Source organism: Heliconius melpomene, chromosome 8, assembly GCF_056956725.1.
Source record: "Heliconius melpomene rosina isolate 202511_hmr_F chromosome 8, ASM5695672v1, whole genome shotgun sequence".
Taxonomy (NCBI): domain Eukaryota; kingdom Metazoa; phylum Arthropoda; class Insecta; order Lepidoptera; family Nymphalidae; genus Heliconius; species Heliconius melpomene.
Window position 1 is genome coordinate 2,817,266 of NC_140396.1, and position 17,580 is coordinate 2,834,845.

Genomic DNA, 17,580 nt, shown 5'->3' on the forward strand with positions numbered 1-17,580 from the left:
TGTGTTAGAGAACGAACATATAAAATGCCCACCATGACGATCAGTGCGCGGCCATTTTAGTTTTTTCGTGATGATTTTTGCGACCCACCCTAATGGCTAATTCCTTATACATGTCCGGATAGAGAGGTAGGATTTGGAAATCTGTGGACAGTGGCCGAGGTCGAAACTAAAGTGAAGGGCATATTGGAGAAAATGTATTAAAATAATTATAATTAACCTAAAAGATAGTTTTACATTAATTTTTAATGGTTAACCTCGGTTAATGCTTTCTGTCGAAGTAACTTGTTACGTCCTGTAGTAATGGTACTACGAGAATAGTTAAGACTAATACATTGATGAAAAAATTAAAAGAAAAAAATAAAACGGTTTACAATTACAGCGCAAGTTTTAGAAAATATTATATATAGTTTCTTATGGCAAATATATATTTATCTTCTTTTATTAGTTTTTTTTTTTAATTAATTACTTATAATTATACTTAACCACTGAATAACAATTAACCGACAGTAATAAAAACATAAAAAAAATTGACTCACCATTTAGTTAAAACATCCACTGTAATGACACTTTACGATTTTTGTTTATCCAGAACACTTTTATTTCTTGTCTCAAAAAAAAATTACATCACAGTTGCTTAGATGTCCATCGTTACAGAGTCTGGCTCTAAATGCATTTCAAAAACATCTTAAGGGTCAACAGTTATCTTATATTTCTCACATAAATTTGTGTTAATTTACATTTACTTTTGTTGTAACTTGAATAATTTGGGGTCAGTTCAGGTGTTCAAGGGTCAAGCAAACTAGTTTAACAACGATCAACTTTATTTAGATTTCTACATTAGTTTAGAATATTGTGAGGAGTTAGTGGGGCCGTCGTGGTGCAGTGACACAAGAATGTGACTGTACCACGACGGTTGTGGGGTCGATCCCCACTCGAGGGAATATTTATTAATCGGCACCGATTTTTATAAAATTTGAAATTTAGATTTTTAAAAGTATAAAAACACGTGTTTCATCGTTTTCTAGAATTCTCCCCCTAAGGGTGCAAATTTGGGGTTGATAGTTTGTATAGATTTTTTTAAAAATCGGCACATTTTATAAAATTTGAAATTCAGACTCTTAAAAATATTTAATTGAACATGTGTTTCATGGTTTTCTAGAATTCACCCCTAATTATGCAAGCGAAGCTGCGCACGTCCGCTAGTAAGTATATATTTGTATATATTTTAAACTGAGAGTATAATAGAATGAATATGTATAATAAAACATTTATAAATAATTTTTTATTCTATGCAATTTAATTAATGAGGTAAAGTAAACAAATAAAAATATAAAATATGATGCAAGAATTTATTTTCGTAAAGTACAAGGTTCATCCTTGTAAAAGTAGAAATTTAAACATTTATTTATTTAACATGAAGAGCAAAGTTGACCTTTTCTACCAATTCTCACAGAGTATTGGCTACGTCTTAGTTGACAAGCTTGACGTACACGACCTCTTCCTTGACCATAAGATGCGGCTGAAACAGCGGCTGCACTGGAAGAAGCAGCACCAGAATTTGAACTACCTTCGTTAATTATAACCACTGAAGGCCCTTGGTTAACTGGAGGCGCAAGAAGTTGTGGGCCATATTCGTAAAGGGATACTGCATTATTTGCAGGTGCTGAGACACTTGAAGAAGCTGAAGCTGAGGATCCAGAATCATCTTCATTGATAACAACGACACTTGGTCCTTGATTTCCGTAAGGTCCGTAAAGTCCAGATGGTCCGTATCCAAATCCTTGGGCGCCAGATGATCCAGCACCACTGGCAGATGAAGCCGCAGCAGACGCCGACGAACCTGACGATGATCCACCTTCGTTAAGAATGACAACGTCTGGTTCTTGGTTTCCGTAAGGTCCGTAGAGTCCAGATGGTCCGTATCCGAGTCCTTGGGCGCCAGATGATCCAGCACCACTAGCAGATTGGGACGAAGCAGACGCCGATGAACCTGACGATGATCCACCTTCGTTAAGAACGACAACGTTTGGTCCTTGGTTTCCGTATGGTCCGTAGCGGCCAGATGGTCCGTATCCACCAGCTCCAGCAGCACTAGCACCTGCGGCTCCTGCTTCGGCACCGCCTAGTCCTCCAAGTAGAGATCCGGCACCATAATTATATCCATTGTTGCCTCCGGCTGAGCTTGCGCTTGAGGAACTGGCGGCGCTCGAAGCGCTTGATCCAGATCCTCCTTCGTTGATATCGACGAGACGTCCATTGGGACCACGTCTGACTCCATAGCCTCCGAGTGATCCTGGGCCGTATAATCCTCCTGCTCCAGCGGCACCTGCAGCGGCTGCGGCAGCAGCTTCAGCTTCGGCAGCACCAGAACTGAGTCCTCCTAGCGAGCCGTATTGTCCGAGGAGTCCAGATGCACCTCCAAGTCCTGCACCACCGAGGCCAGAACCATAGCCGAGTCCTTGGTTGCCAGATGATCCAGCATCACTGGCAGATGAAGCCGCAGCAGACGCCGATGAACCTGACGATGATCCACCTTCGTTAAGAACGACAACGTCTGGTCCTTGGTTTCCGTAAGGTCCGTAGAGTCCAGATGGTCCGTATCCGAGTCCTTGGGCGCCAGATGATCCAGCACCACTAGCAGATGAGGACGAAGCAGACGCCGATGAACCTGACGATGATCCACCTTCGTTAAGAACGACAACGTTTGGTCCTTGGTTTCCGTATGGTCCGTAGAGGCCAGATGGTCCGTATCCACCAGCTCCAGCAGCACTAGCACCTGCGGCTCCTGCTTCGGCACCGCCTAGTCCTCCAAGTAGAGATCCGGCACCATAATTATATCCATTGTTGCCTCCGGCTGAGCTTGCGCTTGAGGAACTGGCGGCGCTCGAAGAGCTTGATCCAGATCCTTCTTCGTTGACAACGACGAGACGTCCATTGGGACCACGTCTGACTCCATAGCCTCCGAGTGATCCTGGGCCGTATAATCCTCCTGCTCCAGCGGCACCTGCAGCGGCTGCGGCAGCAGCTTCAGCTTCGGCAGCACCAGAACTGAGTCCTCCTAGCGATCCGTATTGTCCGAGGAGTCCAGATGCACCTCCAAGTCCTGCACCACCGAGGCCAGAACCATAGCCGAGTCCTTGGTTGCCAGATGATCCAGCACCACTGGCAGATGAAGCCGCAGCAGACGCCGATGAACCTGACGATGATCCACCTTCGTTAAGAACGACAACGTCTGGTCCTTGGTTTCCGTAAGGTCCATAGAGTCCAGATGGTCCGTATCCGAGTCCTTGGGCGCCAGATGATCCAGCACCACTAGCAGATGAGGACGAAGCCGACGCCGATGAACCTGACGATGATCCACCTTCGTTAAGAACGACAACGTTTGGTCCTTGGTTTCCGTATGGTCCGTAGAGGCCAGATGGTCCGTATCCACCAGCTCCAGCAGCACTAGCACCTGCGGCTCCTGCTTCGGCACCGCCTAGTCCTCCAAGTAGAGATCCAGCACCATAATTATATCCATTGTTGCCTCCGGCTGAGCTTGCGCTTGAGGAACTGGCGGCGCTCGAAGAGCTTGATCCAGATCCTTCTTCGTTGACAACGACGAGACGTCCATTGGGACCACGTCTGACTCCATAGCCTCCGAGTGATCCTGGGCCGTATAATCCTCCTGCTCCAGCGGCACCTGCAGCGGCTTCGGCAGCAGCTTCAGCTTCAGCAGCACCAGAACTGAGTCCTCCTAGCGATCCGTATTGTCCGAGGAGTCCAGATGCACCTCCAAGTCCTGCACCACCGAGGCCAGAACCATAGCCGAGTCCTTGGTTGCCAGATGATCCAGCACCACTGGCAGATGAAGCCGCAGCAGACGCCGATGAACTTGACGATGATCCACCTTCGTTAAGAATGACAACGTCTGGTCCTTGGTTTCCGTAAGGTCCGTAGAGTCCAGATGGTCCGTATCCGAGTCCTTGGGCGCCAGATGATCCAGCACCACTAGCAGATGAGGACGAAGCAGACGCCGATGAACCTGACGATGATCCACCTTCGTTAAGAACGACAACGTTTGGTCCTTGGTTTCCGTATGGTCCGTAGAGGCCAGATGGTCCGTATCCACCAGCTCCAGCAGCACTAGCACCTGCGGCTCCAGCTTCGGCACCGCCTAGTTCTCCAAGTAGAGATCCGGCACCATAATTATATCCATTGTTGCCTCCGGCTGAGCTTGCGCTTGAGGAACTGGCGGCGCTCGAAGAGCTTGATCCAGATCCTTCTTCGTTGACAACGAAGAGACGTCCATTGGGACCACGTCTGACTCCATAGCCTCCGAGTGATCCTGGGCCGTATAGTCCTCCTACTCCAGCGGCACCTGCAGCGGCTGCGGCAGCAGCTTCAGCTTCGGCAGCACCAGAACTGAGTCCTCCTAGCGAGCCGTATTGTCCGAGGAGTCCAGATGCACCTCCAAGTCCTGCACCACCGAGACCAGAACCATAGCCGAGTCCTTGGTTGCCAGATGATCCAGCACCACTGGCAGATGAAGCCGCAGCAGACGCCGATGAACCTGACGATGATCCACCTTCGTTAAGAACGACAACGTCTGGTCCTTGGTTTCCGTAAGGTCCGTAGAGTCCAGATGGTCCGTATCCGAGTCCTTGGGCGCCAGATGATCCAGCACCACTAGCAGATGAGGACGAAGCAGACGCCGATGAACCTGACGATGATCCACCTTCGTTAAGAACGACAACGTTTGGTCCTTGGTTTCCGTATGGTCCGTAGAGTCCAGATGGTCCGTATCCGAGTCCTTGGGCGCCAGATGATCCAGCACCACTAGCAGATGAGGACGAAGCAGACGCCGACGAACCTGACGATGATCCACCTTCGTTAAGAACGACAACGTTTGGTCCTTGGTTTCCGTATGGTCCGTAGAGGCCAGATGGTCCGTATCCACCAGCTCCAGCAGCACTAGCACCTGCGGCTCCAGCTTCGGCACCGCCTAGTCCTCCAAGTAGAGATCCGGCACCATAATTATATCCATTGTTGCCTCCGGCTGAGCTTACGCTTGAGGAACTGGCGGCGCTCGAAGAGCTTGATCCAGATCCTTCTTCGTTGACAACGACGAGACGTCCATTGGGACCACGTCTGACTCCATAGCCTCCGAGTGATCCTGGGCCGTATAGTCCTCCTGCTCCAGCGGCACCTGCAGCGGCTGCGGCAGCAGCTTCAGCTTCGGCAGCACCAGAACTGAGTCCTCCTAGCGAGCCGTATTGTCCGAGGAGTCCAGATGCACCTCCAAGTCCTGCACCACCGAGACCATAACCATAGCCGAGTCCTTGGTTGCCAGATGATCCAGCACCACTGGCAGATGAAGCCGCAGCAGACGCCGATGAACCTGACGATGATCCACCTTCGTTAAGAACTACAACGTCTGGTCCTTGGTTTCCGTAAGGTCCGTAGAGTCCAGATGGTCCGTATCCGAGTCCTTGGGCGCCAGATGATCCAGCACCACTAGCAGATGAGGACGAAGCAGACGCCGATGAACCTGATGATGATCCACCTTCGTTAAGAACGACAACGTTTGGTCCTTGGTTTCCGTATGGTCCATAGAGGCCAGATGGTCCGTATCCACCAGCTCCAGCAGCACTAGCACCTGCGGCTCCTGCTTCGGCACCGCCTAGTCCTCCAAGTAGAGATCCGGCACCATAATTATATCCATTGTTGCCTCCGGCTGAGCTTGCGCTTGAGGAACTGGCGGCGCTCGAAGAGCTTGATCCAGATCCTTCTTCGTTGACAACGACGAGACGTCCATTGGGACCACGTCTGACTCCATAGCCTCCGAGTGATCCTGGGCCGTATAGTCCTCCTGCTCCAGCGGCACCTGCAGCGGCTGCGGCAGCAGCTTCAGCTTCGGCAGCACCAGAACTGAGTCCTCCTAGCGAGCCGTATTGTCCGAGGAGTCCAGATGCACCTCCAAGTCCTGCACCACCGAGACCAGAACCATAGCCGAGTCCTTGGTTGCCAGATGATCCAGCACCACTGGCAGATGAAGCCGCAGCAGACGCCGATGAACCTGACGATGATCCACCTTCGTTAAGAACGACAACGTCTGGTCCTTGGTTTCCGTAAGGTCCGTAGAGTCCAGATGGTCCGTATCCGAGTCCTTGGGCGCCAGATGATCCAGCACCACTAGCAGATGAGGACGAAGCAGACGCAGATGAACCTGACGATGATCCACCTTCGTTAAGAACGACAACGTTTGGTCCTTGGTTTCCGTATGGTCCGTAGAGGCCAGATGGTCCGTATCCACCAGCTCCAGCAGCACTAGCACCTGCGGCTCCTGCTTCGGCACCGTCTAGTCCTCCAAGTAGAGATCCGGCACCATAATTATATCCATTGTTGCCTCCGGCTGAGCTTGCGCTTGAGGAACTGGCGGCGCTCGAAGAGCTTGATCCAGATCCTTCTTCGTTGACAACGACGAGACGTCCATTGGGACCACGTCTGACTCCATAGCCTCCGAGTGATCCTGGGCCGTATAGTCCTCCTGCTCCAGCGGCACCTGCAGCGGCTGCGGCAGCAGCTTCAGCTTCGGCAGCACCAGAACTGAGTCCTCCTAGCGAGCCGTATTGTCCGAGGAGTCCAGATGCACCTCCAAATCCTGCACCACCGAGGCCAGAACCATAGCCGAGTCCTTGGTTGCCAGATGATCCAGCACCACTGGCAGATGAAGCCGCAGCAGACGCCGATGAACCTGACGATGATCCACCTTGGTTAAGAACGACAACGTCTGGTCCTTGGTTTCCGTAAGGTCCGTAGAGTCCAGATGGTCCGTATCCGAGTCCTTGGGCGCCAGATGATCCAGCACCACTAGCAGATGAGGACGAAGCAGACGCCGATGAACCTGATGATGATCCACCTTCGTTAAGAACGACAACGTTTGGTCCTTGGTTTCCGTATGGTCCGTAGAGGCCAGATGGTCCGTATCCACCAGCTCCAGCAGCACTAGCACCTGCGGCTCCTGCTTCGGCACCGCCTAGTCCTCCAAGTAGAGATCCGGCACCATAATTATATCCATTGTTGCCTCCGGCTGAGCTTGCGCTTGAGGAACTGGCGGCGCTTGAAGAGCTTGATCCAGATCCTTCTTCGTTGACAACGACGAGACGTCCATTGGGACCACGTCTGACTCCATAGCCTCCGAGTGATCCTGGGCCGTATAGTCCTCCTGCTCCAGCGGCACCTGCAGCGGCTGCGGCAGCAGCTTCAGCTTCGGCAGCACCAGAACTGAGTCCTCCTAGCGAGCCGTATTGTCCGAGGAGTCCAGATGCACCTCCAAGTCCTGCACCACCGAGACCAGAACCATAGCCGAGTCCTTGGTTGCCAGATGATCCAGCACCACTGGCAGATGAAGCCGCAGCAGACGCCGATGAACCTGACGATGATCCACCTTCGTTAAGAACGACAACGTCTGGTCCTTGGTTTCCGTAAGGTCCGTAGAGTCCAGATGGTCCGTATCCGAGTCCTTGGGCGCCAGATGATCCAGCACCACTAGCAGATGAGGACGAAGCAGACGCAGATGAACCTGACGATGATCCACCTTCGTTAAGAACGACAACGTTTGGTCCTTGGTTTCCGTATGGTCCGTAGAGGCCAGATGGTCCGTATCCACCAGCTCCAGCAGCACTAGCACCTGCGGCTCCTGCTTCGGCACCGCCTAGTCCTCCAAGTAGAGATCCGGCACCATAATTATATCCATTGTTGCCTCCGGCTGAGCTTGCGCTTGAGGAACTGGCGGCGCTCGAAGAGCTTGATCCAGATCCTTCTTCGTTGACAACGACGAGACGTCCATTGGGACCACGTCTGACTCCATAGCCTCCGAGTGATCCTGGGCCGTATAGTCCTCCTGCTCCAGCGGCACCTGCAGCGGCTGCGGCAGCAGCTTCAGCTTCGGCAGCACCAGAACTGAGTCCTCCTAGCGAGCCGTATTGTCCGAGGAGTCCAGATGCACCTCCAAGTCCTGCACCACCGAGGCCAGAACCATAGCCGAGTCCTTGGGCGCCAGATGATCCAGCACCACTAGCAGATGAGGACGAAGCAGACGCCGATGAACTTGACGATGATCCACCTTCGTTAAGAACGACAACGTCTGGTCCTTGGTTTCCGTAAGGTCCGTAGAGTCCAGATGGTCCGTATCCGAGTCCTTGGGCGCCAGATGATCCAGCACCACTAGCAGATGAGGACGAAGCAGACGCCGATGAACCTGACGATGATCCACCTTCGTTAAGAACGACAACGTTTGGTCCTTGGTTTCCGTATGGTCCGTAGAGGCCAGATGGTCCGTATCCACCAGCTTCAGCAGCACTAGCACCTGCGGCTCCTGCTTCGGCACCGCCTAGTCCTCTAAGTAGAGATCCGGCACCATAATTATATCCATTGTTGCCTCCGGCTGAGCTTGCGCTTGAGGAACTGGCGGCGCTCGAAGAGCTTGATCCAGATCCTTCTTCGTTGACAACGACGAGACGTCCATTGGGACCACGTCTGACTCCATAGCCTCCGAGTGATCCTGGGCCGTATAATCCTCCTGCTCCAGCGGCACCTGCAGCGGCTGCGGCAGCAGCTTCAGCTTCGGCAGCACCAGAACTGAGTCCTCCTAGCGATCCGTATTGTCCGAGGAGTCCAGATGCACCTCCAAGTCCTGCACCACCGAGGCCAGAACCATAGCCGAGTCCTTGGTTGCCAGATGATCCAGCACCACTGGCAGATGAAGCCGCAGCAGACGCCGATGAACCTGACGATGATCCACCTTCGTTAAGAACGACAACGTCTGGTCCTTGGTTTCCGTAAGGTCCGTAGAGTCCAGATGGTCCGTATCCGAGTCCTTGGGCGCCAGATGATCCAGCACCACTAGCAGATGAGGACGAAGCAGACGCCGATGAACCTGACGATGATCCACCTTCGTTAAGAACGACAACGTTTGGTCCTTGGTTTCCGTATGGTCCGTAGAGGCCAGATGGTCCGTATCCACCAGCTCCAGCAGCACTAGCACCTGCGGCTCCTGCTTCGGCACCGCCTAGTCCTCCAAGTAGAGATCCGGCACCATAATTATATCCATTGTTGCCTCCGGCTGAACTTGCGCTTGAGGAACTGGCGGCGCTCGAAGAGCTTGATCCAGATCCTTCTTCGTTGACAACGACGAGACGTCCATTGGGACCACGTCTGATTCCATAGCCTCCGAGTGATCCTGGGCCGTATAGTCCTCCTGCTCCAGCGGCACCTGCAGCGGCTGCGGCAGCAGCTTCAGCTTCGGCAGCACCAGAACTGAGTCCTCCTAGCGATCCGTATTGTCCAAGGAGTCCAGATGCACCTCCAAGTCCTGCACCACCGAGGCCAGAACCATAGCCGAGTCCTTGGTTGCCAGATGATCCAGCACCACTGGCAGATGAAGCCGCAGCAGACGCCGAAGAACCTGACGATGATCCACCTTCGTTAAGAACGACAACGTCTGGTCCTTGGTTTCCGTAAGGTCCGTAGAGTCCAGATGGTCCGTATCCGAGTCCTTGGGCGCCAGATGATCCAGCACCACTAGCAGATGAGGACGAAGCAGACGCCGATGAACTTGACGATGATCCACCTTCGTTAAGAATGACAACGTCTGGTCCTTGGTTTCCGTATGGTCCGTAGAGGCCAGATGGTCCGTATCCACCAGCTCCAGCAGCACTAGCACCTGCGGCTCCTGCTTCGGCACCGCCTAGTCCTCCAAGTAGAGATCCGGCACCATAATTATATCCATTGTTGCCTCCGGCTGAGCTTGCGCTTGAGGAACTGGCGGCGCTCGAAGAGCTTGATCCAGATCCTTCTTCGTTGACAACGACGAGACGTCCATTGGGACCACGTCTGACTCCATAGCCTCCGAGTGATCCTGGGCCGTATAGTCCTCCTGCTCCAGCGGCACCTGCAGCGGCTGCGGCAGCAGCTTCAGCTTCGGCAGCACCAGAACTGAGTCCTCCTAGCGAGCCGTATTGTCCGAGGAGTCCAGATGCACCTCCAAGTCCTGCACCACCGAGGCCAGAACCATAGCCGAGTCCTTGGTTGCCAGATGATCCAGCACCACTGGCAGATGAAGCCGCAGCAGACGCCGATGAACCTGACGATGATCCACCTTCGTTAAGAACGACAACGTCTGGTCCTTGGTTTCCGTAAGGTCCGTAGAGTCCAGATGGTCCGTATCCGAGTCCTTGGGCGCCAGATGATCCAGCACCACTAGCAGATGAGGACGAAGCAGACGCCGATGAACCTGACGATGATCCACCTTCGTTAAGAACGACAACGTTTGGTCCTTGGTTTCCGTATGGTCCGTAGAGGCCAGATGGTCCGTATCCACCAGCTCCAGCAGCACTAGCACCTGCAGCTCCTGCTTCGGCACCGCCTAGTCCTCCAAGTAGAGATCCGGCACCATAATTATATCCATTGTTGCCTCCGGCTGAGCTTGCGCTTGAGGAACTGGCGGCGCTCGAAGAGCTTGATCCAGATCCTTCTTCGTTGACAACGACGAGACGTCCATTGGGACCACGTCTGACTCCATAGCCTCCGAGTGATCCTGGGCCGTATAATCCTCCTGCTCCAGCGGCACCTGCAGCGGCTGCGGCAGCAGCTTCAGCTTCGGCAGCACCAGAACTGAGTCCTCCTAGCGATCCGTATTGTCCGAGGAGTCCAGATGCACCTCCAAGTCCTGCACCACCGAGGCCAGAACCATAGCCGAGTCCTTGGTTGCCAGATGATCCAGCACCACTGGCAGATGAAGCCGCAGCAGACGCCGATGAACCTGACGATGATCCACCTTCGTTAAGAACGACAACGTCTGGTCCTTGGTTTCCGTAAGGTCCGTAGAGTCCAGATGGTCCGTATCCGAGTCCTTGGGCGCCAGATGATCCAGCACCACTAGCAGATGAGGACGAAGCAGACGCCGATGAACCTGACGATGATCCACCTTCGTTAAGAACGACAACGTTTGGTCCTTGGTTTCCGTATGGTCCGTAGAGGCCAGATGGTCCGTATCCACCAGCTCCAGCAGCACTAGCACCTGCGGCTCCTGCTTCGGCACCGCCTAGTCCTCCAAGTAGAGATCCGGCACCATAATTATATCCATTGTTGCCTCCGGCTGAGCTTGCGCTTGAGGAACTGGCGGCGCTCGAAGAGCTTGATCCAGATCCTTCTTCGTTGACAACGACGAGACGTCCATTGGGACCACGTCTGACTCCATAGCCTCCGAGTGATCCTGGGCCGTATAGTCCTCCTGCTCCAGCGGCACCTGCAGCGGCTGCGGCAGCAGCTTCAGCTTCGGCAGCACCAGAACTGAGTCCTCCTAGCGAGCCGTATTGTCCAAGGAGTCCAGATGCACCTCCAAGTCCTGCACCACCGAGGCCAGAACCATAGCCGAGTCCTTGGTTGCCAGATGATCCAGCACCACTGGCAGATGAAGCCGCAGCAGACGCCGATGAACCTGACGATGATCCACCTTCGTTAAGAACGACAACGTCTGGTCCTTGGTTTCCGTAAGGTCCGTAGAGTCCAGATGGTCCGTATCCGAGTCCTTGGGCGCCAGATGATCCAGCACCACTAGCAGATGAGGACGAAGCAGACGCCGATGAACTTGACGATGATCCACCTTCGTTAAGAATGACAACGTCTGGTCCTTGGTTTCCGTATGGTCCGTAGAGGCCAGATGGTCCGTATCCACCAGCTCCAGCAGCACTAGCACCTGCGGCTCCTGCTTCGGCACCGCCTAGTCCTCCAAGTAGAGATCCGGCACCATAATTATATCCATTGTTGCCTCCGGCTGAGCTTGCGCTTGAGGAACTGGCGGCGCTCGAAGAGCTTGATCCAGATCCTTCTTCGTTGACAACGACGAGACGTCCATTGGGACCACGTCTGACTCCATAGCCTCCGAGTGATCCTGGGCCGTATAGTCCTCCTGCTCCAGCGGCACCTGCAGCGGCTGCGGCAGCAGCTTCAGCTTCGGCAGCACCAGAACTGAGTCCTCCTAGCGAGCCGTATTGTCCGAGGAGTCCAGATGCACCTCCAAGTCCTGCACCACCGAGGCCAGAACCATAGCCGAGTCCTTGGTTGCCAGATGATCCAGCACCACTGGCAGATGAAGCCGCAGCAGACGCCGATGAACCTGACGATGATCCACCTTCGTTAAGAACGACAACGTCTGGTCCTTGGTTTCCGTAAGGTCCGTAGAGTCCAGATGGTCCGTATCCGAGTCCTTGGGCGCCAGATGATCCAGCACCACTAGCAGATGAGGACGAAGCAGACGCCGATGAACCTGACGATGATCCACCTTCGTTAAGAACGACAACGTTTGGTCCTTGGTTTCCGTATGGTCCGTAGAGGCCAGATGGTCCGTATCCACCAGCTCCAGCAGCACTAGCACCTGCAGCTCCTGCTTCGGCACCGCCTAGTCCTCCAAGTAGAGATCCGGCACCATAATTATATCCATTGTTGCCTCCGGCTGAGCTTGCGCTTGAGGAACTGGCGGCGCTCGAAGAGCTTGATCCAGATCCTTCTTCGTTGACAACGACGAGACGTCCATTGGGACCACGTCTGACTCCATAGCCTCCGAGTGATCCTGGGCCGTATAATCCTCCTGCTCCAGCGGCACCTGCAGCGGCTGCGGCAGCAGCTTCAGCTTCGGCAGCACCAGAACTGAGTCCTCCTAGCGATCCGTATTGTCCGAGGAGTCCAGATGCACCTCCAAGTCCTGCACCACCGAGGCCAGAACCATAGCCGAGTCCTTGGTTGCCAGATGATCCAGCACCACTGGCAGATGAAGCCGAAGCAGATGCAGATGAACCTGACGATGATCCACCTTCGTTAAGAATGACGACGTCTGGTCCTTGGTTTCCGTATGGTCCGTAGAGTCCAGATGGTCCATATCCGAGTCCTTGGGCGCCAGATGATCCAGCACCACTAGCAGATGAGGCCGCAGCAGACGCCGATGAACCTGACAATGATCCACCTTCGTTAAGAACGACAACGTTTGGTCCCTGGTTTCCGTACGGTCCGTAGAGTCCAGATGGTCCGTATCCACCAGCTCCACCTGCATTAGCTCGTGCACCACTTAATCCAGATCCGGCGCCGTAACCAAATCCATTGTTTGCTCCAGCTGAGCTAGCGCTTGATGAGCTAGCGGCGCTCGAAGAACCTGATCCTAGTCCTCTTTCATTGACAACAACAACGTCCCTTTGGCCAACACCACGACCAACTCCGTTGAATCCAGATTGTCCATACCCAGCAGATCCTCGGTATCCTGCGCCTGCAGAGCTTGCAGCACTTGAAGCACTTGAACTTGAACTGGATGATGCAGCAGAACCTCCAGGAACCTTCTTTATAACAACATCTTCTTCATATATTCTTTCGTTTCCGAATTTGTCTTTTTTAATGACAATTGTTCGGACTTCGACGTCATCGTTGGCGTCGCTGCTGAATTTTTCGCCACTCCTTGACAATTCTTTTCGTGTTGTTGATCTTTCGATTAAATTTCCAGTTGGGTCTACATCAAATTCGTCGCTTGTACTTACATTTCTGGTTTGAAATGCATTTGCATCCATTAGCATATTCATCAAATCATTATCTAGAGAAGATGCAGATGCAGATACATACTGTAACAAAATTATATAGTTTGTACTACAACTTAAAATTAAACTTTTTCATACTCTTGAAAGAGAGAAGGAAGGAGAAAAGGAGGACTTACCTGCAGTGCACAGCACAAGATCACGAAGGTTGCGACTCTCATGTTGCTTTGAGAGTAGGACCCGAACTGATACTGAAATCAATTTTTTGGCTGCATTTATACTCAAATTATCTCTTAAGCTTTGACGTACGAAACTATGAAAACCTATTTTCTTTGCTTAGTATAATATTTACATTTATATAAAGTAAATAAGGTGTTTTAATTATAACAATACCTAGTTTACCTGGCGGTTCAAAACAATACTATGTAATTGTATATTGATTAAGACATTGTGGTTTTGCACATATTATTTGTTTTACAGTATATTTAATCGTTATATTTGACAAAAATATCCCTTAAATTATGTTTCTATCTTTTTCTATCTAAATAGATTGAAATAAGATAGTAACTGAGATTTTTTTAAATTTTCTCTTTTTCTCCATGTCTCTTATTATGAAATAATATTTATGTAAGAGTTTCAACACAATGTGTACAACTTTTTTTAGAATATACATGTCTACCGTACCATACAATAATTTCATTTTGATATTTAATGAAACGATCGACGAATATCATGATTAAAATATATTTTTTTAATATAAATTATGATAATTACAGCTAAATTATCAGAACAACTCAGTGTTATAATGCTATAAGAATGGATGATAGATCTTTTCAGTTCTGTCCAATTCTTAGTTTATGGAACATAAAAAATATAGCTTATCTATTATTTGAAAAATTTTCACAAACTCAAATTGAAAGAAAAAATACGAAAAACGTTAAATTTTTTTCTTTCTTTCGTCTTGCTTATTATAATTTCCAAACCTCCCTTATACAAAATATTTTAGTCAATTAAATGTTGTGATAATCCTTATTATTTTAAAGTAAATAGTAAGTGTTAAGTAATAAGTTTTTAACCTTGCTTCACGCTATATCTCTATCGGGATATGTTATGTACATTTTTGGTATATATCTTGAAATATGTATAGCCGATTAAATTAAAAAAGGAAATTCTAGGAAAAATTTAGCAACGGTACTATGACATTGGTAGCCTACCTAACCTACGTATATAGATAGAATGTTCCGCTGGACTCCGTCATACGGGAGAGAAATATTTATTCCTATGGTATAATAAAAGGAACAGGATTAGAGATAGAATTAGGATTTTCTTAAGGTTCAATGTTTGTATTTAATTTTAACGTTTTCTATTATGTATCCAAAAGGCAAGGGTTCTGGATGTGATACCCACTCTGGGGAATGAATCGTTAATTCATTCTAGTAACAAGGCAATGCCTCAAAAATTAGGCGGAAAGTGAAGAACGGAATGAATTAGGAGCCGGAGCTACGTTCCCTCTAATTACTCTGCTATATATGCGGAATACAGCGTGATGCTGAAAAAAAATGTAAACAGCGGTTTATAACTACAAGTTCTTCTAACTTGGGAAACAGATTTTACGACATTTATCATAAAATTTTTAAAAAATATAAATAAGACGACTTATTGCTATGTCTCTTCTGCCTATTTTACCTCAACCTATACTAATACGAGTTGAAACTGTAACTAAGCAATAAAATCTAAGAAACTGAATTTTATCCACTTGTAATAATTGCTTCATCAATCGGCGGAAAATTTTCGGCGTTTCTTAAAACTAGGTTCCCTCTGACTTCCCTACTGTTAATTTACTATATTGGTGTGAGTGATTCTATTGCATAATGTAGGTAACAATCAACACCCGCATACATCAGGTTAGGCAGTGGGAACTTAGTGTTAAAACACTCCGTTCCCCATAATGTAGTGATAAATAAACTCACGACCACCTACATAATAGTTCAAGTATTAACAACTCCGATAACAGGCTGTTCTTCATTGGCAAAGTAATCATTTTCTTTTAATAATACAAAAAAATAAATATAAAAGCAACATCTGAATGTATATGTCATTAATTTTATTGAGATATCACCATTTGTTATTATAACAAAAGCTTAATTTTATTACAATTATTATAATTATGTATTGTTTTCTATTTATTTATTTTGTATGATTATCGATGTATGTTTAAACAGTTTTCTTTTATTATATTATATTCATTCAGTATATAAGCAATTGATTTTGAAAACAACGATTTTCGTCGAAATTCGAAGTCATTTGGTCCTATTTGTTTTTTTTGGCATCGTTTTTCTTTGTAAGTAGTATATCACATCTATACCTACAATACAGGTAATATAAACATAGACATTGTAAAATCTATCTTTTTCTTTATCTATCTTTTTCTTTATCTATCTTATTCTTTTTCACAAACGTGTGACTGTAAATACGACAGTTTTTTTACTTTGACTTTTTGCACGGACTTTTAAAAGATTAAGAGAAATACTTATTTATATAGATTACTAGCGGCCCGCTCGCGGTTTCACCCGCGTCAACTATGTTATTATTAATTTCTGTCTCTATGACTACGTCCTAGTGACGTCTATGCAAAATTTGAGACTCCTAGCATTTGTAGTAACGAAGTTTCATACAAACTTTCGACCCCAAAAACAACCCCTTAGAAATCGAATATTGCAAATTCCCGTCTTAGCGAACACCTACGTCCTATAAATAACTCCTATGCAAAATTTGAGATTCCTAGCACATGTAGTTTCTGAGATATCGTGATGAGTGAGTGACCTTTCGATTTTATATATATAGATATACCTACCCATTCGGTTTTTTTTTTGACTGACGAAGTTCAATAATTGATCGAAGCCGACGAATGTAAAAACTGATTCAATAGTTATCGCGTCTATAATAATAAAATTTAATTTTTAACCTAATTAATTTAAATCCACATGTTCATTTCTTTGCTCTTTTGTCAAGGCAAAGCGCAGCGTTGAGTTCCGCCACTTAACACGCAATCCCTTCAGAATTCGATAGAAATGGGGAATGGATGGGGGGACAGATGGATACAGCGTGAAGCTGATTTAATTTTGTTTTTTATATAGGTAGAAACATACGTATAATATATAGTGCGTGTAAATCTTTAATTTACACGCACTATATATTTAAACCAAACTTTTAAAAACCCAACTTTTTATCGATAAAAAATTGGGTTTTTTTTATATAAATAATAATATAGTAGAATACAAATAGTTAAAACATGTATAATGGTGGCCTATATGGATACACCGCTACATGCGTAGTTGTGTACAATTTATTTCTTTTTAACAAAGTACTTCTGCCAGAATATCGTTACAAAAATAAATAAAAAGTGACAGTGACAGTAAACCAATCTTAAATGTAATTACTAGTATATTAAAAACTTAATATATTTTTCTTTTTAGTTTTTTTTTCTTTTAATCTCATACAAATAAAAAAAAACTAAAACTCCGATGCTATAGTGAAATGAACAAAAAAACTAATAAATATCAAAATATTGACTAAAAATAACTCTTATGTAAGTAGATGTTGTGTCATTTATTATAATAATTATTTATTAGGTATACCTAAGTAATTGTTATTTAATAGGTAGATAGGTAAAATATACAATTTATATACTTACGTACAATTAACTTTTTAAATATAGGTTTTTTAAATTATTTTTATAGATTTTTTTAATAAACTTTAGATGAGTTTATAGCCTACAGTAAAAAAATATATCTTCAAAATATCTTTAAATTGCTATATATAATGCGCCTGATATTATTTCAGAGCATTCTCTTCATTCCCATCAAACACTATTCATTGTATTCATTTTTAGCATCTTCTTACTTATTTGATAAAGAAATAAAATTTGTGAAATATTTAAGTGACCCAGCTAGGTGAATTTAGTAAAAAAATATAGAAACGAGTGGAAAAATAAAAATAAAAATATTAAAAGTTGTTAAGT

General features: G+C 47.7%; 1 protein-coding gene across 1 annotated transcript; it reads right to left on the reverse strand.

Annotated features, from left to right (window-relative positions):
• Positions 1-1,347: 1,347 nt before the first annotated feature.
• On the reverse strand, positions 1,348-13,780 carry LOC146536676 (uncharacterized). Its single transcript, XM_085189367.1, has 3 exons — positions 13,739-13,780; positions 13,163-13,646; positions 1,348-13,093 (listed from the first exon to the last, which is right to left on the reverse strand). The coding sequence occupies exons 1-3, from the start codon at positions 13,778-13,780 to the stop codon at positions 1,410-1,412; spliced, it is 12,210 nt and encodes a 4,069-aa protein (XP_085045493.1). The 3' UTR covers positions 1,348-1,409.
• Positions 13,781-17,580: the final 3,800 nt, after the last annotated feature.

Bases quoted from the DNA above. Each gene is read 5' to 3' on its own strand.
- LOC146536676 (XM_085189367.1), bottom strand. From the start codon at position 13,780: ATGAGAGTCGCAACCTTCGTGATCTTGTGCTGTGCACTGCAG. The intron at 13,647-13,738 runs GTAAGTCCTCCT...ATTTTGTTACAG, and splicing joins TCTTGTGCTGTGCACTGCAG to TATGTATCTGCATCTGCATC. The intron at 13,094-13,162 runs GCGCTAGCTCAG...GTGGTGCACGAG, and splicing joins GAGCGCCGCTAGCTCATCAA to CTAATGCAGGTGGAGCTGGT.